The sequence below is a fragment of the Ochotona curzoniae genome, unplaced genomic scaffold, assembly GCF_017591425.1.
Source record: "Ochotona curzoniae isolate NIBS_2020 unplaced genomic scaffold, NIBS_Ocur_1.0 contig_21, whole genome shotgun sequence".
Taxonomy (NCBI): domain Eukaryota; kingdom Metazoa; phylum Chordata; class Mammalia; order Lagomorpha; family Ochotonidae; genus Ochotona; species Ochotona curzoniae.
The window spans coordinates 3,171,725-3,197,831 of NW_024465322.1; the positions used below are offsets into that span (position 1 = coordinate 3,171,725).

The window sequence follows — 26,107 nt, forward strand, 5'->3', positions numbered from 1 at the left end:
GCATCACAACATTTTACAAAAGTTTCTTTACTGCTGTGCTTCACTCTGCCTCACAGAAGCATCATCGTCTCAGGACTAAAGGAGTTGTGCTGGACCCGGCCTACCGGTGGGGTAGCGGTAGTTACCGTGTAAATATTAGGACAGCAAGCTTCCCTGCTGAGCGGCCCCCGGAGCCCCCTGACTTCATCGCCTGCAGCTTGTTTTTGTGATGGTTGACACTGACTGAAATGACATTCTGATACTGGTCTCCCATCCTTTCCCTCCCATCCCTTCCCTCTTCTAGAACACTGAGACTAACTCACCAGGCAGTGTGCCCACCGAGCTACATGACAGAACTAAACTATGCCGTCTCACTATACGAATCCAGGAAATGGAAATCACTCTTTTCTAAATTTCAGATAGTCTAAATGCTACACATTGCAAATGTCAAGCAGACGCATGATACCATAGGTAGAGAAAAACCAGGGTGGGGGAAGAGAACTGAGGCACGAAACGCATTTTCAATTTCTCAAGGTGAGTGTGAATGTCATGGTCTAACAAGTGCTGAGAGCTTCCAAGGTCTCAAGGTTGATAAACAAAATGGAATACCTAGGAACTAATCTAACACAAGATATGCAAAAGTTCTACGCTGAAGGTCAGAAAACACTAGGAGAAAATGGAGAGAGAAATACAGACGACTCCCCGACCATGGGATGGCTCAAGACGATGGTCACCAATTCTAACTTAGCCTCAAAATCAGCATCACACCGATCATTATTCCAGAAGATTTGTATGTGGAATTTGAAAATATGATTCTAAAGTTTATATGGGAAGGTGAAGGGTCAAGGAAACCTTAAAGAACAAAACTGGTAATGCTATATATTCTAAAGCCATGGGATTAAGACAAGTAGGGCAATGGAGTTAGCGGGCTTCGATCTGAACTTCCATGTACACAGCCAAATGATTCGTGACTAAGGTGATATTGAAATGCGAAAGACAGGACACTAAGTTTCCAAAGGGGGAAAAAAAAATTACAGATAACATAATAATGACCTTCAAGTAGGCAAAGATTTTTAAATGAAGCCACTAAAGGTACTAAGCACAAATGATTACAGACTACATCAATTGTAAGAATTCTAAAGGTATTCTTAAGAGTGAAAGAGAGATGGCTGCTGCGGCCCAGTGGGTTAAGCTGCCATTTGGGATGTCCATATAATGGAACGAAGTGCTTGCTATCAAGTCCCACCTCCACTTCCAATCCAGCATCCGTTCATACAATGGGAGGCAGCAACTGAAGGCTCAACCACTTGGGTCCTGCCATCCAACGCACGAGACCTGGGCAGAGTTCCGACTCCGTCTTCGGTTTGGTCCAGTGCTTGCTGTGGTGGCCCTCTGGGGAGTGAACCAGCAGATGAAGAGCCCTCAGTGTCTCTCTCCTCCCCTCCTGCCTTCTCTGCCTTTGTCACGCTTGTCTCTCTCATGCCCCTCTGCCATTCTCGCTAGGTAACAGATAAATGAGTCTTTCAAATCAACAAATCAGCCCCTAAAAGTGCAAGACACCAAGTTAGAGGAAATACTTGCAATACATTCAGCTGACAAAAAAGACTCTGACCTAAACATGCAAATAAGAAAATGGGCAAAAGGTTAGGTAATTTACAAAAGAGGATATTTGACTGAAAATAATCATATATAAAACCACTTGGCCTCCTTAACCAGCAGGGTTAATAGAAATTAAATCACACTGAGCTATTACTAGCTAATCACCAAAATGCCTAACATGAAAAATACAGATTCTACTAAACTTGCCCAGGATGTGAAATAATGCCAGTGGAAATGTCAACTGGTTACGGTAACTTTAGAAAACAGACAAGATTTAGCAAAGCTGAGTATCTGCATCACTTTTGATCCAGAAATTCCGATCTTGGGTACTCAAGATCCACACCGGTCACCCACACACAATTATAACAGTATTCCCAGTTCCTCTGTTGCAACAGCTCCAAAGTCAACACTGCAGTTAACTGGGGTCAACTGTGCTAAAGTCACACCGTGAAAAAAATCATAAAGCCATTAAGAAATGAACACTGCTACGCGGAAGATGCATGAATGTCACACACAGGACCCTGAGGAAAGGACAGCAGATACGATACACACACCACTGGGATCCTCACAAACAAAGGTCAGAGAGCGTGCGAATTTACCACTGACGTTCAAAGTGAAGGTGGACCTTACCCGGGATCAGGAAGTCAGCAAAGTGAGAATTGAAAAAAAAGGTTCGGAAAAAGTCTCCTGACTAATATTCTATTTTCACAATCCCAATATGTTCACTTTATGAAGATTCATCAAATGCTTACGTAACGTGTGGTTTTCTCTGTGCAAGTACATCAAAGGAAAATTTAGTGGGGGAAAAAAAAAAGACAAAAACAATCAATTCCTGCAGGGACACAGGACATTACTTAAGATACAGAGCTTGTTCGAGGAAAACTCAGGGAGCAGAAAGAGAAATAAGCTGGCTTAAATACGCATGCCCGCTTTTCTCCCACTCATCTCTCCTGGGATCATGAAGCTGACGTAAAAGAGCACACCTAGGGTTCCTCCACAGCGCAAAGAGAACAATCTGTTCCAAGTCTTAAGCTTTCAAACAAAATCAGAGGAGAAGCTCAAGGCAGGTTCTCGGTGGATATCCTTCCCCAACCTCGGAAGTGATGAGAGCATGATCAAAGCGTACACCCTGCACACAGCCTCCTGCACTCATTCTAAAGCTAAAGAAGCAAACCCTGACCTTTGGATAAGATGCGTTTATTCGAAAGGCAGAGTTTAGGGAAGGAGAGAAGAAGGCAGGGAGAGAGTTCCTACATCTGCTGGCTCACTCCTCAAATGGCCACACTGGCAAGTGCAAAGTCAGGAGCCGAGAGCCAGGAACTCCATTCTGGTCTCTTACGTAGGTGGGGGCCATCCTCTGCTGGATTCCCAGGCCATTAGCAGGGAGATGGGTCAGCTACACTTCCAGGATGATGCTGAGATACAAGGCTTTACCCACTACATCACAACACAGACCCCAGGCTGATGTACTTGAATCACTAAGCTGGCAGATCACACAGCCATGAGGCCAGGGCCACAGCTGGTGACACAAAGGAGGCACCTGTCGAAGAGCTTCGTCTGTGCAACACACGGTTCACAAGAAGCACAAGGAGGTGGTAACAAGCAAGAGGTGTGGTTCATTCAGGACTCATTCACACTGCAATCTAGGCCCACAACGACACAATTAAAGAATCCAGCATCTCCAATATGTTCTATGTCATACAGAAAGTAGGAAATGGAAATTAACCAAATACATACACTCAATGCTGATTTTCTTACGTAGATGTTCTTATGTACATTCTTACACAATAAGTGGTAATTCCTTGTATTATAATAGATACTCAATACTTATTCAACAACTTCTGTGTGAGGGACCCAGTACTAAGCATTTATTTTTATTTACTTGAAAGGCAAAATCACAGAGAGAGCTATCTCCCACCCCCGGCTCACTTCTCAAATGGCCGCAATGGTTAAGAATAGACCAGGCTGCAGCCAGGAGCCTGCAACTCCGTCCAGGCCTTCCACATGAATGGCAGGGGTTCAGGCACTTGGGCCACCTTCCAATGCTTTCTCAGGCACATGAGCAGGGAGCTGGATGGGAAGTGAAGCAGCCAGGACTCACACCAGTAGTCACACAGAATGTCAGCTTCGCAGAACCACAACTCAACTTGCTACACATCACCAGCCCTAGTACTAAACACTGCTAAGGCAATATAAAGCAAGAAGTTCATTTTCAGGGATTGAAACTGTTGAAGGAGGGCCTGGCATGCTACCCTAGCAGCTCAAATCCTCACCTTGCATGCACCGAGATCCCATAGGGATGACAGTTCATGTTCTGGTTGCTCCACTTTCCATCTAGCTCCCGGCTTGTGGCTTGGAAAAGCAGTTGAGGAATGCCTTGAGTCCCTGCACCCACCCGCGCCAGAGACCAGAAAGAGGCTCCTGGCTCCTGGCTTCAGATTGGCGCAGCTCTAGCCGCTTGGGGGGGAGGTGAATCAATGGACGGAAGATCTTCTTCTCTGTCTCTCCTCCTCTCTGTATATCTGACTTTGCAATCAAAATAAATAATAAATCTTTAAAAAAAAAAACTGTTGAAGAACTTGGAAAAAAATACAGGGTCAATTTCATTAGGTCCTACCTAAATCCTTGCAAAGAAAGACAACAGAATCTAATTGTTTTAGGAAATAAAAAAAAAGATGAAGTAGAAACTCAAGTTTAGGTTTTGATGTTCACATCAAGAAGCGATTTGCTCTTAATACATCCCAATGGTTTCATCATATCCTTACCTTTTTTTATGAAAAAGAGCCACTTTAGGAACAAAGGAGAGAAACGTGTCTAAGACACACAATTAAAACTCACTGCAGAAAAGCAAACTCGAAACCTCTTACCTGAGCACGAAAATTGGACATAGTCGTCGTCTCGATATCTTTCTTTCCCAATATCTCCATTTTCACCGGCGAATTGGGAAAATGAAACGAGAAGTAGTCTAAAAAGTCGGGCAAATAAGCAGCCGCCCCATGAACAATACCCATTACATAGAAAGCAGAAGCGTTTTCATTCTCACTGAACACCAGACCCACGAATTCCTCGGCGAACCTCTCCATCTCCACGGGAGACAGGTGGGAGAGTTCGTTACTGTAGGCGTGGACCACCGAGGCACCGCCATTCGGCTGCTGCTCGATGTGGATGAGTCGCTTGAACTCCAGAGTGTCCAGTCTTTTGAGGTTATTCTGCACTCGTGGCTCCTTTAACGCCACAAATGGACACTCGCTGTTCTCTGGCCTCCTGGGCTCAGCGTCCTTGGTATCCCAGTGCTTGCCAGCGTCGTGGTGCACGTTTTCACTTAGGATGCCTTTGGTTTCCTGGTCTTCCACGTCGGCCAGCAATCCTGAGCACACGGTCTGGATGGACTTGCTGTACATCTTCGGCCGTTTCCGTTTTTCGTTCTCTTTGTGTTTCTTTTTCTTTTTCTTCTTCACCTTTTTCATTTGTAAGTCTTCCACGCTTGCTTTGGTTTTCTCCTTCCCACCTGTTGGGCAAAAAAAAAAAAAAAAAAAAATTTTTTTTTTCAAACTCCACATTTGGATGACTTGAAAGACCATGCTTTAGGAAGCTTTTCGTAAAAAGTTCCCCTTCCAAAAAAATTTATTCACGTTTGCATCTGGGGCTCATTTCACGCAGTATTTATGATTAAAATTTAGCCAATCGCTCTTTCTCTATACATACTCGTGTTGATCTAAGACAGGCATATTACAAAATTACACTTTTAGCGCAAGCCACCATTTCTAAATTTTTAGTATGCTATAGCAGAATGACAAAGGGCTGCCTTGGCATAATCTTCAAACTTGAAAAGCAAATATTCAGAAATGGAAGGGTTTAAGAAGGTAAATACGAAAATACTTTCCAGATGTTTCCTAGTGACAGACTTGTACACATTGTCAATTTTCCCTGGGTATCAAGGAGATTTCTGAATCATAAAAGGAAAAAAAACAGACGCGCTGATACCTCTTTCTTACCAAGTTACTTTTCACTTTAAAATGGGCTATTTCAAGGTCCACCACAGGTTACAGTTCCAACTGAAGATCTCAGGAGGTATGATAAACGAGATGACGAAATTACCTCCTTCTCTCATGTTCTAAACTCAATTTGCTGCCAAGGGAAGCTCATTTTACTTTATATCCTGAGGACAACCACATCCTGAGGCCCCAAGAACCCGAACAAACCACAGAATCTGGAGGCGGTATTGGGAATTCCCAATACACACAGGTAAAATGCATTCTTTCTTCACATTATCCCAAACCAGGGTGTCAGCATCCATTTGGATTTCAAGATCTTTGAGTAACCTCTCACTCATCCTCTATATCTGCATATGACATGCATTATCTATATTTCTAGACAATTCTAAATTATTAGAAGGCAACAGGGCTACTTCAACATCAATATTCTTTTATACAAGAATATTTTGAATTAAAAGATTAATTTATCTCGATGCACAAACAGATTTATGCATAGTAATTGCAGAAAACATTTTGCCATTAACTTTCTGCAGATTCCTCACGTGCATGAATTTCAAAAATATTTGCCCCAAATATGCTTTTTTTGTTTTAAAGCCTGAATTCATTTTTTAAATTAATTAATTAATTTTAAAAGCAGAGAGGGGAGATGAGGCGAGGATAAAGCGGGGCAGAGACAGAGAAATCCCCACACACACAGGTTCACTCTCTTAATCCCGGTGAGAGTCAAGGCCACGCCCGGCCACGCCAGGCCACGTCAGGCCACGCCAGGACACACCAGGAGCCTCGAGCCAATCAGAGTCTCCCACATGGGCTGCAGAACAGAGCTACTTAAGTCACCATCGGCTGCTGCCTCCCAGGGTGCCCACTGACAGAAAGCTGGACTGGAGATGGCAGAGCTGGTTCTCAAACCACGTCCTCTGCCAGGGCATGTCCATGTCCCAAGCGGCATTGAACTTCTGTAGCTGACCCCATCCCCCGAGCAAGGGCGCTGTGACACATCCACATGGGAAAAGTGTCTAAAGGGCACACTGCTGCAGATCCTTCCAACAGAGTCCCTAAATCAGACCCATTAAAGAACTGTGAGTACTGCAACCAAGAACGGAAGTGCCAAGTCATCTGGACACTCAAGAAGTACACGATTAAAACACCTGCAGACTTGTGTCAAGGACAGTGCTAGCCTTCAGAGCCAGGGAATCAGGAACAGAAATCCAGACAAACAGAAAGCCAGAGTGAGAAAGAATCACACATTAAAAAAAAAAAAAAAAAAAGATATGAACAGTATGTTTTCCCAATGGTCAGTAAGGAAAACCACCCTTCAAAAATGACAAATTCAGTGGGTACACATTGTGGGTTAGCCAGATAAGCCACTGTTTGGGGTGCCTGCATTCCATATGCCTGGGCCTGGAGGTCTAATTCTGCTTCTTGATAACACCCTCCACATACCTTAGAAGGCAGGAGATGATGGTTCAAGTGTTTGAGAACCTACCACCTAAGTGGCAGGCACGAATGGAGATCCTGGTTCCCAACTTCACCTGGCCTAGCACCAGTTGTTGGGGGTACCCAGGGAGCAAACCACTGGATAGAAGATCTCTGTCACTCTTCCTTTAAATACATACATAAATAAATAAATTTTAAAGCTCCAGATGTGACAGTAAAACATAGGTGCGTGATTTTAAAATACCATGGTTACTAGAACCAGTGGGGTGGCATAGCCAGCTAATCCTTCACCTGTGGCATGGGTTTTCCCATATGGATGCCAATTTATGTCTCGGCTGCTCCACTTCTGATCCAACTCCCTGCTAATCTCCTGGGGAAGCAGTAGAAGATGGTTCAAGTCCCTGGACCCCTGCACCTGCGTGGGAGACCTGAAGAAGCTCCCGGCTCCCAATTTCAGTCTGTCCCAGCCCTGGCCATGGTGGCCATTTGGGGAATGAAGCAGCAGATGGAAGATGTCAGCTTTTACGTTGCAAGAAATAAGATGGGTCTAGAATAGAGTTAATACCTACTTCCGATTTTTCAAGCTATCATTCAACAAGTAGTGGGTGTATGTGGCGCAGCTTACAATGCTGGTACGATTAGAAGAAAGACATGGGGAGAGGACGAAAGTTGGGGTCCATAAAGGAAAACAGGACATACAATAGGAGCTAACAGCATACTGCTCCCCTCCAATCAACTCTACTGTCATCCTAGGAACCAGTGACCAGAGCAGCCTCTCGCTAACTCACAGGCTCACTCCGGATCTGGCCATGCCAGCCACATAAATTACTTTCTCTGGATGACAACAGGCGACACCGACTTGGTACTTACAATGGGACAGGCGTTAAGCTCCAAATGAGTTGTACTTTTAGTTGTTTCTCTATGAAAACATTACATACGGAGAATGGGACACAGTTATGGCTTTGTTTTCTTTTTCATCACAAAAGTAAGCTTTCCGTAAGTGTTTACAAGAAGTTATATCCACTTTGTGTGTATCTGTGGCATGCATCCAACACATCCCCTCACTGGACCGTTACAACACTATAAAGCAATAACTGAATTATTACTTATCTTCATTGTACAGTAGAGGCACTGTTCCTATATGTCCCCTCTCCCCCAAGAGGGCAAAATTTCACTTCCAAATCTGATTCTTAGTACAGCTCGACTCAAAATATCTCTGAACTTTTTGGTCTGCTTCAATGTTCAGGTTAACATTGCATATTTCTAGAAAAATCTGTATTTTACATTATGTTTGCCTATGTAATCTCTAGATTTCAACCAAAACAGTTTTATGTATCTCTAAGATTCTTTCTCAAGTGACAGAAATGCACAGCACTGTACAATCAAATGGATAACACAACCAGTTTCTTACCAAACCAGTAAAAACAAAATCACTATTTGACTAAGCCAACAGGGTGAAGATTTCAACTGTTAATTATCTGCTGCACAGCACGCTAGTAATGGTTAGGTTTAATTTCTGCCTCCAAGGCGTGCAATCTAATTAGACAACACAGACAAAATACAACCACAAAGAAACAGAACTAAGGATTGTTTACATGAACTAAGTTGTCATCAACTGAAGCTTAGACATGGTTCTTCAAGGTCAAAAAGATATTACAGAAGGTAAAGTTTGGCGTATAAGAAACAGAGCTTATACTAGGTGTCACCTGCAAACATGGCAGAGTGGGAGATGAGACGTGGCGTTTAAGACTTGTCCTAAATAACATTTAACTCGCTATTTCGTTGGGCAAGCTGTACTGTGGCACTTTCTCCCTCAGTGGAAATAAAGGCTTACCAACACAAATTCACTTCAAAATTAATCGAGATCAACTGTCAACAGGACAGCTAACGAATTTACTAATTATCAAGCAAAGGAATGCCTCTGATTCTTCAATCCACTCAGGGAAAAAACAGATAGCATCTGTATTCTATCACCCAGCTACCACCATACGCTCCAAGTTCTTCTTCCTGTCCCACCCCCAGCTATGGACCTACACTATATACGATCGTCAACAATGGAAAAAAAACAGGAAATGGAAAAGGAAAGGGGATATACTTGGGCATGCAGGAAACTGCTTCTGATCTAGTTCAAGGGTAAAAATATCCCTCTGAATTCTAGACAATGATGTGGTGACCAAATACTCTTTAAGAAGGCTTTCTTCTTCATCCTTACTATACTAAACAAGATTGGTAAGGATGAGTAATCTAATGGGTTAGTGATGCTTAATCCGTAATTTCTACATTGATTCATAAATCAACATACTGAAAACAAGTTACCTTGTGGATAAGAACTCCCTTTGGGATTCTTCCTTATGTCCTTACCGTTAATATTTCTTTCTCAGCCGAAATCAGCACCGAGTACCAGCTCGGATTTTAATCACTTCAGTAAGCACACTGAGGAGTACAGTGCAGAACTAAAATCCCTGCATGTAAACTTACTTTTTAGCAACATCTTGACTTCTCCATTCTCCTTCTTGATTTCACTCATTACTTTGTGCCTCTTTTTCTCTCTCTCTTTGTCTCGTTCTTTAACTTTGATTTTATCTGAAAGACAAAATATTGAAAACTATTACCTATTACTTTTCCCTTCATGAGGTATATTACATTTCTGGAATGGAAATACACAAAGAAAATCAAGCTAAGAAACAAACATCCCATCGCTATTTTTTTTCTATTCAGGTTTTTGGGAATATTTATAAAATTCCTCTCTTGGTAAACATAAAACACATAATGTCAAAATGTATCACTATAGTTATTCTATAGTGCTAGTTATTCTTTATTTCCTGTCAAAATAGTACAATCACTTCAGATGACTGAATAATTTTAATTGAACAGAGTACTGAAATAACAAATGCTAGTTTTAAAACTGGGTACATCTGAATTGAGAACACCGACACTGGAAAAATTCCCCAGTCTTTTTCCTGGACTGCAAAGTGGTAACTGACATTGGCTCCTAGGATGACTGTAAGCATTTAACGAGGGTGGGGATCCGGATGCGACTGTGCAGAAGGGCCTGATGGTCAGCAGGGAGGGAACAAGGGAGAGCAGCTGAGGCTTTCCAGCTGTGTGGCCCACAGTGTGACAGCAGCTCCACCTGTGCCAACAGGGCATAGCCTCAGCCAACACCCAAGGATGGCTCCAGCCAGGTACTGCTGCCCCTTGTTGGACAGCCTCGCCCAACCCAATCTGTATCATCCAAGCACCAATCCAAACTCCCATCACATTGTGTGCATCGCTTAGAACCACCACCCTGCACTCTGCCTAAACCTACCTCTGCAGCACCCTCTAAACTAACAAAAATCATAAATCCCACAAGGGAACCAGTGCCAGCCGGAAAGATCCAACACGGCAGCAGGATGTGTCTCGGAGAGTCTGTAGGTCATTATAGGGTTATTATCATCAAATTACTGTAGAGGCTCTCCCCTCCCATCATTCACATGATACCGTGACACTTCCAGTGTTTCAAGACAGGGGCACAGAAATGTAGGGTATGCAAGCCCCATCCCAAACTCTGTTGCTTTTGAATATTCAATTAAGGCCCACCCAAGACACCACCTCCTACGCCTCCAGATGCCACAAATGGCCCGATCTTTGCTCAGGGTATATTTTTTTTTCCACAGGTGCTTTCTGTTCTCTCTTGGTGTCTCTGTCTTCCTCTCTCAAGTTGGCCCGTGCTTATCTCCTGAATGTGTGAAATCCTACTTTCCTGCACGCCTCTATGTCTCCACCTGGATTGTTCCATGCATAGAAAAAGAGCCTAGAGCCAATCCGAAGCCAGGAGGCAGGAGCTTCTTCCGAGTCTTCCACGCAGGTGCAGGGTCCCAAGGCTTTGGGACATTCTCTACTGCTTTCCCAGGCCACAAGCAGGGAGCTGGACAGAAAGTGGAGCAGCGGGGACACGAACTGTCCACCCACGTGGGATGCCAGTGCTTGGAGGTGGAAGATTAGCCAATCGAGTCGTGAGTTGTTGTGCTAGGCGCTGAAGAAGCTGAAGAAATGTCGGCAGCATTTCATGCCAAACATTTCAACCACAAATTCTTGCAGCACACACCTCTAGGAGGCCTCATGCCTGCAGTTTTGCCTACCCTGAATATGGCCCATAATTCACACCATCATACTGCAACCCGTGAAATCAATTCCTTTGAGCAACAACACTGTTACCCCCCCCTTCACCTCCCACACCCGGCCAGGAATAACATTTGGTTAGAAACGGATTAGAGAGTAAGCAGGAAGTAGAAGCAGCCTTACCCAAGGGATAAACACATACACAGAAAATTAAAGCTGAAGGAGATGAAGGGTTGAGCCAAAAGGAAATGATTTCATGAATAGTGAATGAGGAAAGAAGGGACTTCTCACAGCCCCTCCTAGGAGAGAGCCGGCTGGGACCACAGAATCCAATGGCTTCTCGGTCATTCCCCTGCACGCCGGCACAGCAAGACAAAACTTTCCCCTGACTTTCAGTGAAGCTGCAGCATCCTAACTGATGGCTTCCTCGTTCCGACAATGCAACAGCCTGATGTGCACGTTCCCCTGGGGGCTGCATCAGCCACGCACCCCTGCCCCTGCAGCTGGGACGTCTGGGCAAACCAGCCTGCAGGCTAACACCCCAACCCGGGCGCTCTGCCAACGCCAGGCCTTCACCTCAAGAAGACACGGTTAGCTCCGTCAGCTTCCTAACACAGTTGAATTTCAAACTCTCCTTCTGCTTCCGTACGTTTAACAGCACGACACGCGCCAACATCCGAATACAAAAGTATCTCCGTCATTCTGATAACTTCTTCAGTTTTCCCCTACCGTTATGAAAATACTGTACAAGTTCAGTCGATTTTTGCCATTAAAATATTTCCATCCTTATTTTCCGGTTCACAGTCATCACAGTAGTTGATTCCTGTTAGCATTTCAAAGCGTTTTTCTCCTCTCCACCAATCCACTAGGCATAATTGCACCAAAAGCATTGCATAATAGTACAGCTTAACCATGTCCTTTCTGCTTACAACACATGAAGAAACTCAAGTTACCCACCTAGAAAAACCTCCCATAGCGTGTCACTTAAGACTTGGCTCCTGTTTTAGCCTTTGCTTGTACGCCTCACCTTGTATGTAAGTGTACACACACACACACACACACACACACACACACACACACACGTACACGCATGCGCTCCCAGGCTGTCTGGTTCACCGTGACTCAAATGCCTTACTCCAGCATTTCTGCTGATACAATTGAGCCCGAGTGCCTCTGCCTGCCAAAACGCCTCACATCCTCTAAGACCGAGCTGGAATTAGAGCTGTGCCACCGAGCACTCACTGCCCCATACATACACCTCGAAATCACCTCCTCCTCCTCTCTCTTTGACAGTCTTGAACTCTGATTTTTTTTTTCTGTGTAGCTCTCTTGTCCACGCTACAGATCTGCAAGCTCCCTTGAAGCTGTTGTATGATAACCATCGGTGTTTCTTGCTAGAGCATCTAAAATTGGGCTTTACACGCAACTGAGGTTTAGTAGAAATTAAGTTTCAGGGGGTTTTAAAAGTTTCTAGAAGGGCTTGTTAAGGTAAAAAGAAACACAAGTAAAGTGGCCAACATTTGAAGGATCAGCAATCGTAGAAAACAGGAAAGGAAATGCTGCTATCAGACGGACACACGAGAGTCAGGATAGCACAGTGCAGGGATGACAAGCAAAGGGCAGGCAGCGCAGTGCGGAGGCGTGGCACCTGCTAGGCCGACTTCTACAAACGTAGTCCCTTTCTCAGCAGCAACACACAGCTCTCACCCGGTCCTCTCGTTACAGGGGAACAAGCTGAGGCCCAAAGAATTTCAGTGATTTCCCAGAAACAGAAACTGACCGAGTGGCAAAACTCAAGACAACTCTTAACCAGGTATCCGGTTTCCAGGTGAGAGGTTTTCTGCCACAATTCACAAATGAAAACCCACGAGAACCCTGTGGGCTGCAGGTGTCTTACAGCACCTAACAATAAAACAGCGTGGGAGCCGGAATGCGTAGATACTGTTTGTAGATCGTTGGGGAAGTGAAAACATAGACAGGGGGTCCATTCATCCCACCTGCCTTCCCCCACCCAGAGCTTCTCCTTCTTAACTGGAACTGGAGGCCCACGTGGGTCTGTAACCCCCTCACCTCTGTAATAAATATCAGAATTTAAAAACAATAATAATAATAATAGTAAATAAAAGACCAATTCCTAGTCCCCTGGTGTTGTCTGCCTGTGGTTTGAGGCAGCAACCGTTTTTTTTTTTTTATTTTTTAAAGGTTTATTTATTCTTTTTATTGGAAACAGCAACTGTTTCAAAGAAGTGTCCCTCTAAACCATAAAGACTCTATTTTACGTTTACAACGCAGGTTCAAAGACTCAAGCAAATCCAACCAAGTCAGAACACAAGAACCCGTGACCTGCTGAGTGAGACGGGGGAGAGAAGTGTGGATTCCCCATACTGATGCATTCAGGGCTTACACTAACCGGTCATTCTCGGTCCCTTTTCTAAGCTTCCTTGATTCACCAATTCTTGCTCTTCACCCAAGGGAAAACTTGGCAATGACGACTCACGCACGAACAACAGCCTATGTACAACACTGACCCAAAAAGAGCAAAAACCTGTCTCTCCCCGCAGATGGCATGAGGAAAATGCAAACTGTATGAGGTTTTCTGTTACTATTCAAGAACAGGTTGTGTGGCTAATATATGTCAAACCGAAACAAACAGAAGACAAAGTTTTGAGAAAGGGAAAATTCCAAGCCAACAACTAATTACCTGGCAGTTACTGCGTAATGTTCTGCCCTAGTGTTCCCATCTGTGAAAGAAAATAGAACTTACCTTTTAAAATTTCATGAGAATTAGAGAATCATTTCTAATGCGATGTCCAAGCCCTAATTTATAAGCACTTGTCAGATAGGTCTATTATTATGAAACACAAACAATGAAATTTTATTAGGAAAGCACCCAGCACCAAATACAGAAAATACAGGGAAAGCAGCGGAAGACAACCTAAGTGTTTGGGCCCTGAAACGTATGAGGGAGACCCAGAAAAAAACGCCTGGCCCAATGCTAGCCTTAGTGGCCGTCTGGGGAATAAACCAGTGGATGGAAGATTTCTTTCTCTCCCTCTCTAATTCTGACTTTCAAAATAAACCAAGTTTATGTTGGTACAGTGCACTAATCCTCCGCCTGTGGCACCGGCTATTCCATATGTGAGCCAGTTCATGTTCCGGCTGCCCCACTTTTGATCCAGCTCCGTGCTAATGACTTGGGTGAGCAGCTGAGGATGGCCCAAGTCCTTGGACCCCTGCATCCACAGAGGAGATCTAGAAGAAGCATATGGCTTCCAGCTTAGAACTGGCCCTGTCATTTGGGGAGCAAGCCCAAAAAGGAAGCAGACAAAAGATCTATTTCTCCTTCTCTCTATAATTCTAACTTTCAAGGAAAGAAATCTTTTTTGAAAAGTTATTAGACAACTGAATAAATGCAAAACTATGAAGTTTTATTTAATTTCACCCTCCCAACAGAACAGCACAGTTAACCCTCTGATGCACAGCTATTTTGAGTCGGACCTTATGACAAAATTTCAACGTAAGGTACTTGCTTACATCTCAAATTCAGGTCTCTAGCCAGCCTACTCATAATTTTTGTGCTTTTTTCCTTTCTTTCTTTCTAAGAATGTCTTTTAAAACAGAGAGAGATGGGCCTGGAGCGGTGGCGCAAGTGGTTAAGGTCCTCGCCTTGCACGCCCAGGATCCCATATGGGCGCCGGTTCTAATCCCAGCAGCCCTGCTTCCCTTCCAGCTCCCTGCCTGTGGCCCGGGAAAGCAGTCGAGGACGGCCCAAAGCTTTAGGACCCTGCACCCGTGTGGGAGACCCGGAAGAGGTTCCTGGCTTCGGATCGGCATAGTACCGGCCGTTGTGCTCACTTGGGGAGTGAATCATCGGACGGAAGATCTTCCTCTCTGTCTCTCCTCTCTGTATATCTGCCTTTCCAATAAAAAAATAATAAAAATAAATCTTTAAAAAAAAAAAAACAGAGAGAGATTCTTTTCATCTACTGGTTCACTTCTCCAATGGCTGAAAGCATCAGGGCTGGGCCAGGCTGATGCCGTATGCTGGGAACTCCGCCCAGGCCCCCCAAAAGACTGGCTGAAGGTCATAGCAGGAACTGGGGCCATCTTATCCTGACTTCCCAAGCACATTGTTTAGGGAGCTGGAACAAAAACGAAGCAGCTGGGACTCTTAACTGGAGCTCCGCTAAGGAAAGCCAGCACCCTAGGCTGCGGTTCCCCCCCGCCCCCGCTGTCCCATTACACCTGCACCCCACAAGTGTTCAGTGTCCGCTCCCTCTACATGAAGTCAGGACACAATCTACGAATGTTCTGATCATCACATTGCTTCGTATCTTCCTGAAGTCTTTCCCTGCTCGTGACCAGAAGCATCAGACAGCGCTGAAAGGACTTGACTTTACTAATATACTTGTTGAGAGAGAGAGAGAGAAAGATGGACATCTTCCATCCTTTGGTTCACAGCCCAAATGGCCACAACGGCCAGGCCTCAGCCAGGAGTCATGGTGAGGCAGGGGTGGGGAGCCCAATGTTGGGTCATCAGCTGCTTTCCTTCCATCCAGCCCACCATTACAGTGCCTGGACAAGCAGACTTGGGCCGCAGGACCCCCCCCATGGGAGACCAGGAAGAGGCGCCAGAGCTTGGATTCCGGCTTTGGTCTGGCCCAGCTCTGGCCACCTAGGGAGTAAATCAACATATGGATGCTCTCTATTTCTCTCCCTCTCCCACAACTCTGCCTTTCAAGCAAATAAGATGTTTTCAATGAAATATCATGATGTCTGCAATTGACTTCCGATAAAACATTAACAGTTGTGGAATGTGAGAAGGGAACCTACGTGAGATCATTACGCTATTCTTCCAACTTCTCTGTATGCTTAAATTTGTTTTATAATGAAAAGTTAGGGGGAAAAAAGTAAGTTAATTGTAGCATTGTGTAGTTAGGCTCTGATCCTGGCAGAAGTGAGGCTGATCCAAATTCTTTATGCATGAGCTATGCAACTCCCCGCAAACTAGGAAAAACTCAGAATTATAATCTAAAAATACTGAGGGAATACCATGGCACATGGCAAGCACTCTTTTTCATTCTTCCATTCATACTTTTAATTCCTATGCTGCGGTGGCTGAAGCTACGCTAACCTCACAGCGTCTGCTTCATCGCGTGACAGCATTTTTAGGAAGTGTGCTTACTTAGATTCCCAGGATGAACCAAGGACTCCCCGCTGCTCAGGACGTGGGCTGGGACAACACCAGCAGCAGCTTTCCAGCTTTCAGTTGACAGGTGGTGGAACACCCAAGCTCTGTGTGAGCCAGTCCCTCCAACCCAGCTCATACATCCCTCTTTCCACATGTCTAAATACAAGCGAGTGCCAAAAAAAATTCATGGAAAAACAGAATTAGGGGCGGATCCTTAAGCCCAGCGTTCATGACGTTGGTCAGGACGCCTGCCTCCCACACTCAAGTGCCTAAATTCAACTCCCAGTGCCAGCTTCAGATGGCAGCTGCCTGCTGACTCTGCCCGTGGGAGCTGGCACAGTTCAAGCAGCTGGGTTTCTGTCACTCAGGTGGGACAGCTGGATGAGATTTCTTTCCTGGGATTGAGCAACTGCAATATCTCTCTCTCTCTGTCCCTTCCTCCAAGATTTAAAAATTTTAAGAACTATCCAAAACCAAACTATGATTAATGAAATACTCTTTAAGAATAAAAAAAAAATCAAAAGATAGGTTTATTTGACGTTAAAAAAAAAAGTTTAGAAGTGCATGCTATTTCTTCACAGCGTATGTTTTCCATGAAGCTTTTTCTAAAAGGTTTTTCTTTTTAAATGTGAAAGGCACAGTTACGAGAGGAGGAAAGAGCTAGAGAAATCTTGCATCCACTGCTTCCCTCCTCAAATGACTGCCAACAGCTGGGATTGGCCCACGCTAAAGCCAGGAGCCAGGAGCTTCTTCTAGGTCTCCCACACGGATGCAGGGTCCCACGGCTTTGAGCTGTCCTCTTCTGCTTTCCCAGGCCACAAGCAGGGAGCTGGATGGGAAGCGGGGTTGCTGGGATACGAACCAGCCCATATGGGATCCTGGCGCATGCAAGGTGAGGACTTTAGACACTAGGCTATAGCACCGGGCCCCTAAGGTAATATCTTTTTTAAACTTACATTATTTTCAAAGGCTTAATACTCCACTAAATAAAGAATTCATCCAGTAAAAAATAAAAAGACCACAGTTCAGGAAGGCAAGGTCTGCAAACAATAACCAAATGCAAACATCCCATTTTACTCACAGATGGTTCACTTTCAAAATTACTGTAGCATATCATTCTTAACCTTGACAAAACTCCATGTGCTCATGCGTTTGGAGTAAATACCCACCACAGAGCCTCCTGGTACCATCTGAACAAACCTCCATCCTGTCTTCCACAGCGGTTGCACTCAAACTCTCAGCAACAGGGATCAGGAGCGGTTTCCCCCTTTCTCCACACCCTCCTATGCACCTGTGAAGGTCTTGAAATAAAACTTTAGAAAGTTCCAAACCAAATGGCAAGACTCTAGCTTTCTTTCCCCTAAGAGAAAAAAAAAAATACTAGAACTCGGCCATCTAAACCTCTCACCTCTGCTTTTCTGCCCTGCTGTGCACTGAGCCATGAAGAAGAGAATGAGGTTCTCTCTCTCTCTCTCCCTCTCTCTCTCTCTCTCTCTCTCTCTCGCAGCAAGCATTCAGGAAAGGCCAGGTGAGTGCGCGGAGAGAAGGCAGATGCTTGCATGCCAGGAAAAAAGCCCTTAGCAGCACCTGACCACACGGGCACACTGACCTTCAGCTTTCAGAACTGTGAGAAAGTTCATGTCAGTTGTTGGAGCCACCCAGTCTCCCGCGTGCTGTTATTGTCGCAGCCTGAGTGACTAAGGCGCCCTGCTCTTGCCATCACTGCACCCACAAAGAGACAGAAAAACGCAGGGACTTTATCTGGAGAGCTGGAAAGCCTTGTTCCCCTCCACCCAGAGAAACGCAGGTAAAAACACAGGCGTGCATTAATCACTCAGCCTGCTCCTGCATGCCCCGTGAGCTTTCAATCAGCTTTAACAACACGAAGGGACTGCCAAGGGTCACACAGACATGAAGAAGGCCTCCAAGTAAAAAAATCAAAATAAAAAATAAAAAAAGACCAAAACACACAGGGAGGGGGAAAAAAAAAAACATTGCGGAAAAAAAAAATTTGTAATGAGCCTTGAAGAGACCACCACGAAATCCGTGAGAAAAAGGAAGCGAATGATGTCAGGCAAGGGACAAAAGAACAACCAACAGCTCATAAAACTGTTTGGGAAGTGGAAGCTTTTCAACGAGGTAAAAGGACTGTCATCTCCCAGGCAGCGGGATGACACGTAAGACTTTTCCCAGTGTTCACACTGCAGTGATGGGACAAACGCTTCCAGAGTCTGTAGGAAAAATCATTTCCAATGTAAAAAAAAAAAACAAAAAACTCAAGGGCTGAACCGTCAAACATGAGGGTAAAAAATAAAATTATATATATATAAAAAAATGTGCTTCTCTCCCACACTGCTTCCCAGTCCCTTACAGAGGAAACCAACACGAGGGAAAGAAACGACACGACGAGGGTAGGGGAATCCAGGAAAAAAACGAGAGAGATTCAACAGAAGTTTCCAGAATTTGTCAACTTGGGCAAGTCCCAAGGTGATGGCTCCACAGAGGCCAAGGAGGAAAGTACTGAGCCTGGCGTGGGGAGGAGGGCCAGGGAAGGGATGGACAACCATAGCACCAAACGGAACCCGCGAGTTTATCGGACAGATCTGCCCATCTCTAAAACTCTACTCGGAAGTTTGTTATGATGCTGACGGAGGGCAGAGAGAGACCTTACCAGAGAAAACTAGAGGAAAAAGGGGGGAAAAAAAAGAAAGAAAACCACAAAAAATCCACACAGGAGAAAATTGCAACCACACTGTCCATATTTGTTCATGGGATAACTCTAATGATAAACTTAGAAAACGGCAGAAAAGATGGATGAGAACGTAGCTTGAGAAAGCGTCCCACAGCCACACCTTGGAAATCACTTTTACACAATTTCTTATTATTCAATTAGAATAAAAGCCTTCCGTTTCATTAAATTCTTGTAAGCGTATTTGCAAAAGTTCAGTGACATTCTCCATGTTCTCTCTCAGTCACCTAAGCATGTGTGTGCTTCCTTTGGTTTGCCACGATGTTATCCTAAACTTCAGGACATGTCCCCAGGAAGATGGCTTTACTCATGAGTAGACAGCTTCTCTAACCACCAGACCTGATTAGCATTTAGTTTCAGAAGTCTAAAACATGGACCCAGCTCAATGACTCAGTGGCTAAATCCTCATTTTGCAAGCGCTAGGATCCCATATGGGTGCCAGTTTGTATACTGGCTCCTCCACTTCCCATCCAGCTCCCTGCTTGTGGCCTGGGAAAGCAATCAAGGATGGCCCAAAGCCTTGGGACCCTGCACCTGTATGGGAAACTTGGAAGAAGTTCCTGGCTTCCGATTGGCTCAGCTCTGGCCGTTGCAGCCACCTGGGGAGTGAACCATCAGATGGAAGATCTTCCTCTCAGTAAATCTGCTTTTCCAAGCAAAATAAATCTTTAAGGAAAAAAAAAAAAGAAAGAAATCTAAAACAGGACACAGATATTTAGGCTAGTAGTGAGGCAGGCAGACTCCCGGCTCTGGCCCCTGGCCTGTCTGCTCCCAGCTAACAGAGAGCCTGCGGAGAGCAGCAGAGGGGATCCGTGTACAGGCTGGTTCCTACGGCCCACTCAGGAACACGGGCTGGGATTCCTGGTCCCAGTTTCCCTCCCCAATCCTGGCCTTTGGGACTCGCCAGCTGATGCAGAGCTCTCTGTCTTGCCAGTGAAAAAAATTTTTAAAAATTTAATCCAAAATGTTTTTGCACTTTTAGTAAGCCATCAATTTGCCTTGCTGGCACTTGACGATCTACCCAGGAGAACACACGTCTGGTGGGTCAAGGGGCGCCTTCATCCCTCAGCAGAAGCAAAAACCAGCTGATTCCAGCAGCGGCGGCGGCTGCAAGGGCCCCATTTCCCAGCATTATGGGCACGAAGTGCGCGGGATACGGTGCGGGCTTGGGCCACGTCCGATGGTCGTGCCCCACGGGCCTCTGCCAGTCCACAGGAGGACATTATAGAATGGTGTGTGGGTCGTTGTACACACTGCATGGGCCTAGACCAGCTATGCTTTCATAATTCTCATGTCCTTCTCTCTTTTTTTTTTCCTCCAACAGGTTTAACCCATTTTTTTTTTATTTTCGTCACAAGGCTAAAAAATAAAAAAAAAAGAATAATTACGCTTCAGACTCAAGTGACATTCACCGATGCCCTTCCATATCCATACATCCATTTAATGCAATTATTTGCTGCTAGCACGGTCACCAAGGCAAAAAGAATTTTTGCAGCTCTACCTAAGGGGCATTAAAAAAAAAAGATCTATTATAAATGCAGGAGCTTAATGGTTTAATGGACGTGGGGGAGCTAGATTTTCTGGCGGGGTGCGTGTGTCAGCTTGGGTTTTGTCGAAAGAGGATCTAGTTTGCTTGTTGAGATCTTTCTAACTAACTGAGTGGACGGGTCACTGACCTGCAAACAGCCAGCTGAGAGCACCATCAAACAGCACACACCCGCAACAACACACACTGCAGACTTCCGGTCACCGACACTTATAGAAAAAGCTCCCAGACACCAGTACAGTGTTACAAAATCAGGACTTTGCTATCTGCACTTCTGTCTCTTAAAACAAAAAAAAAGGGCACAAACCCAATCTTGTCACTTTAACACCACTAGTTGTTAAGCATTTCAAATCCAAACTTTTTTTTTTGGTAAAGGATATGATCACTTCCCAAAAGGAAGCATTTCTACCACAAAAACTGCCACCAAGGAGCAGGCTTGTGGCCTAGCAGCTAAGAGACAAGGCGACAGTGGGACTTTGTTCTTGAACCTGAGCCCTGTAGGTGACCAGGGGTCCTGCCTCTGGCTTCCGGCTCACGCGCCCCCCGGGAGGTCACGATGGATGCATGGACTAATTCACATGAGTGTTAATATCTTGTTACTATTCAAAAACCCTACATGAGCCACAGGAAAATACCTTCCCACATCTAATGTGAAAAAAAAATTACCAATGCTTCTATTTAAGCTTAAAAAAATGTAGGCAGTGACCCCCACACAGTGAGAATTCTAAAACCAATTCAAAAATCCTGCAAAAAATTATATTAACAGCCATTTCACCCTAAGCTCCATTTGTGCGTTCACATTTTCAGAAAGAGTCGTTCAGGAAATCTTCTTTCTTTCTTTTCCGTTATCCCAGTATTCCGTATTCTTCAGAATGTGAGAAAGGGCCAGGGAAGTTTTCGCTCACCACAGACTAAACTGAGAACCAAGCCGCATCGGAATAAACCTCCAGACATTTTGCATTTAAACTTTAGCCACCACCATTGAAACAAAAACAGCTGTAAAATTCTAACCACCTAAGAGAGTCTGAGCAAAAGTTAAGACAAATTCGATTTTCAAGACCCCCCCCCCTCCAAGGTAAGATCTTGAGGTTACTGCACCAGAGCACCTGCCTGCTGGTTCCGGTGAGATGTCAACGCTTGGCCGCGGGCACAATCAGCTAAGGGAGAAGTAACACTGTTACTCCACACGCCTGCCAGAGTTGTGAAAATTAAAACATCGCAACTCAAACATCTAGAGACTTTTTCAACACCTAAGCTCAAACGGCCTGCTTGGTTCCTTAAAAAGGGGGGGAAGGGGAGGAGGGGGGACAATGTAAATCTATCATGACGATCATGGGGGAACTTCAAGCACGCGCTCACACGAACATGTGGTTTTCAACAAGTCTACATAGTTTCCTAGTCTCAGAGCCCAGTGCCTCCATAGCTAAATCCGCAGCACCATTCATTGTCAAGAAACGCGCCTTCGAATAGCCCAGATTCATAAAAGGAAGCGGACTGTGTTTGAAAAGGATGCTGAAGGCGTTGCTTCTCAATCCAGTATTTTGCATCTGACCCCAAAATGTCACAGCTCCCGATTTTATCATTTGCTTGGGGCGGGGGGGAGGCGGAGAGAGAGAAAAAAAATGGCTGAAAAATCTTGCAGAGGGTGGGATTGGCAACAAGACCACTCCACACACACGTACTTGGGGGCCACAGAGACTCAGAAGCGAGTAGCCAACAGCACCCTTGGGGTGCTAGAGAGGGGGACCCACACGGCACCTCATTTCCCTGCACAGGCCTCGGAGTAGCTGCCGGCGGACTCTCTCTCTCTCTCTCTCTCTCCTCTCTTCTGTGTCACTAACACGAATTCCCCAGGTCTACACGCGCGGGACACGCATCCATCAAGTACTCCTCGGACCCAACTCTTCTCTCCCATCTGGCACCCTTGACAGGGACCAAACCTTTCCTCCCCCCGCAGCGCACACACACCCGCAGAAAGGCGCGCGCGCGCACACACACACACACACACACACACACACACACACACACCCAGAGCTTTCCCTACCATTCACTCTCCGTCTCCGCCACCGAAATGACAGGCAGTTATCGGCTGCGATCTGCAAAATCGCCGGCGGAGAACAACCCCTCGCCTCCTGCCCCCTTTCCAGGCTGTGGCGCGCGCGCACGCAAGCCACACACACACACACAGACCTCGGGGTGCACGGCGGGGACCCCAGAGGCGTCGGGCCCGGCCCGTCCGCACCCACCTCGCGGCGGAAGAGGCTGCGGAGCCTGCAGAGGCTTCACCTCGCCGTTCTCCTCCCGGGCGGCCGCCCCGCCGAGGCCGTGCCTCCGCTTCTCCTTCTCCCGCCTGTCCTTGGGTGTGCGCGGCTTGGCCGGCTGCAGGAGCTGCGGAGGCTGAGCGCGCGGCGGCAGCGCAGGAGGGACCAGCACTTTACGCGGAGGTACCGGAGGAGACAGGGAAGCCGAGGCTGCGCCGGAGGAGGAGGAGAAAGAGCTTCGAGAAGAGGATGACGGGGACGCGGCCGACAGAGACGAGAAGCTCCAGGACGCCGGGCTGCCATAGCTCCGAGGAGAAGGTGCCGCCGCCACCGCCGGCTGAGGCTGCCTGCTGTGGACGCCGCCGCTGCCCCCTTCTCCGTTCACTCTCCGCGGCAGCTTCTTCTCTTCCGTCCGGACCTTCTTGGCCGACAGAGCCCCCGGTAGGTCCCGGGAGAAGGGCTGCAGCTTGCCCGATACTTCTTTCTCTGGGACGGTGGCGGCGCCGTGCACGGGACTCGGCGCTTCCGCCATTTTGCGCTCCTCTTGTATTTACTCTCCTCGGTTCCCTTAGCGCGGGGCGCGGGGGCGGAGTGCCCGGGGAAGGGGGGGAGAGAGAGAGAGAGAGAGAGAGAGAGAGAGAGAGAGAGAGAGAGGGGAGACACGCCGGCCGGGCCGCCCCATTGGGCGAAGCACGCTGAGGGAGCCGTGGGGCAGCCAGTGAAACAGGCCAACGCAAGCCGAAAGGGCGGGCGCGCAGAGCGGTGCGCCTTCGGAGGTCAGAGCGCGGCGGGGCGCGGCCGGCGGCGGAGCGAATTGCGGAGGCCGAGGCTCCTCACATCCCGCCGAGGCCAGCCCGGAGCCGGGGGTGGTGTCCTGTGACTCGGGGTATCCTCGGGGAGCTGTCAGGAGGCACCCCGCCGCATTGCCGCTTTGCGCCCTGGGAGAAGCGAATTGCGCTTTGGGAAAAGCCAATTTCAGGGATGCATGCGCAACTGGGAAAAGTTTTCGCCGGACTTGAAGTCCTCTTTTTCCGGTGGTGGTTAGTCGGTGGGGTGGGAGGGATTCAAGAGTGACTTGGCGCGGTGAGAGTGTGCGTGATTCTGACATTCCGAACGCCAAGGCTGGAGGGAAATGTTAGCTTTTCTGCAGACATGGCGCATTCTTTCTGACCCTGAAGGTAAGAACCCCGTCTGGACCCGGAAACTTTTTTTTTTTCAGCTCTTACGATGGGACCCCTAAAGATTTTGCTGGTCTAATGATTTGTGTACCTTAGATTCGCCAAGAATAAAAACCCTGAAACTCTCATGGAACGTTCCATGTTTTGTAGGCGTGCGTTTTGATTTTTATCTTCGAAGATAAGGAGTTTGTGAAAGACGGATTTTTTTTTTTTGGATTTACAAGATAAGAACTTGACGAGGCAGTTGAGAATACGGTTGTCACCATAGCAAAGACTGCGGGTTTGATTTAATGGTTAGATCTTGCAAGAGCTCAGAAAGTCCACGGAATGGATGAAAATAATAATAATAATGATGATAATAATAATAAATGAAAGTAGTTAAGACGGCCAGATGAAAGGAGTCGGAAGCGAAACCTAACTTGCCTGTAGCTCTGTGGAAGGAATGGAGGCAGTTTAAGGATTAGCCGTTCTTGTGACTTTAGGAAGTTGGAATTCTGAGTTTCGTGTTGTTTCTCTAAAATGCCTAGGATTTGACCGGCGGCAGACTGGGGAGACAGGATGGGGCTGGAAGTTACCACCTGTTCCTGCCCCCAACCCCCGGTCTTGGGTCTTAGGTGCTTTATTTTCAGGTCCTCTTTTTGGGTAAGGAAATCCGTGTCATGAGTTCTCTTCCACATTCCAAACTTCTACCAAGTTCAAGAAGCTTTAGGAAAAATCAAACTGAACGGACTGGCGTCTTGGTGTTGGGAGCTAAGCTTCTGCCTGTGGTGTGAGCATCCCATATGGATGTCAGTTCGAGTCCCAGCTGCTCCACTTCCCATCCAGCTCCCTGCTGGTGGCCTGAGCAAGCGGCAGAGGATGCCCCCATGTCCTTGGGACCCTGTACCCAAGTGGGAGAACCAGAAGCAGCTCCCGGCTCGTGGCTTTGTGGCCATTTGGGGGAGTGAAGAGGGAGATGGGAAGCTTTTCTGTGCCTCTCCTTACCTCTGTAACCCATGAAACTGCTTCCCAGAATCTTTGAGACTAAGCAAGATTTCTCATTCTCTCTCTGGCTTTCAAGTGAGTGGAAAAACAAAAACAAAAAAAACCCAGCTTATATGCCATACTAAAAAGTGTGACTTTTTAAAGGGATGGTTGAAGGGACTGAAATATAATGAGATTTATAGTTTACAAATAAAAGAGTTTTTGCAGCAGCAGAATGGTTGATGTGAATAAAGACCAAGGAGGCTTCACTGGAATTTGTGGCTATAACCAACCAGTAAATCATTTCCAACAAGGAGCCAGAACTGACTCAAGTATTTAGAACGGACCCTGAATTCAGCTTAAAGGACAGCTGGGATGTAAGGGGGAGATCATGGGCTCAAAGTCTCGGGGGGAAAAGGCCAGTGCAATTCCATCGGTGAGAAGGGGTGGTGTTTAGAATAGGAAGCCAAAGGCAAATATAAGAGAGAAGTGGATGACTTTGGTGCTGGGAAAGTGACACAAGGAATTGGTTACCACAGTAGACACTCACTCTCAGTTATTCCTTAGGAACAATCTGGTGAGAAAAGCAGAAAAGCTAATTCAACAAATAACTGCTGCTTCACAATGATGAGACTGGGGTACGGGATCCTTTGACTGAGCCCTCCTGCAGAGGCTAGAGTCCGTGCTGTGATGGGTGCTGCTGGGACCTGCACCCCTCCCTGGGAACAGCTGCACGTGGTGGCGGGGCGGGGGGCTGAGGTGCAGGGTCTGGGTGCTGTGCACGCAGAAGCATGCCTGGGCCCCTTTTAGTGGAGTGTGGCTGAGAAATAAACGGATGTGGGGCTGGAGACTGAACCGACCAGGCAACTATATTCCCAGTGTGTCTGTAGTCTGATGCAGGTGACCCTGTACTGGCTGGCACTTGCAAAACCCGGGCCTTGAGTCATTCCAGGTGAGGTTTCTTGGAGGGACTCCCAGACTAGACCACTGGACTCAAAACTCCAACCACAGTGGGGACCACAGAATTTGTGGTCCACCCTTGGAATGCATGTGTTAGGACTGGGCCTCCTTGATTGCTGAAGCCTGTGCAATGGACAGCAAGCCC

At 46.5% G+C, this 26,107-nt stretch overlaps 1 protein-coding gene across 1 annotated transcript in view; it reads right to left on the reverse strand.

Moving 5' to 3' along the window:
* RSBN1L (round spermatid basic protein 1 like) overlaps nucleotides 1-23,412 on the reverse strand; it is a 36,275-nt gene extending 12,863 nt beyond the window's left edge. The window contains exons 1-3 of the mRNA XM_040971185.1: nucleotides 22,847-23,412; nucleotides 9,489-9,593; nucleotides 4,446-5,086 (exon numbers count right to left, since the gene is read on the reverse strand). Of these exons, the coding sequence (XP_040827119.1) occupies nucleotides 4,446-5,086; nucleotides 9,489-9,593; nucleotides 22,847-23,393 (1,293 nt within the window). The 5' untranslated portion in view covers nucleotides 23,394-23,412. The remainder of the gene's footprint in view (nucleotides 1-4,445; nucleotides 5,087-9,488; nucleotides 9,594-22,846) is intronic.
* Nucleotides 23,413-26,107: the final 2,695 nt, after the last annotated feature.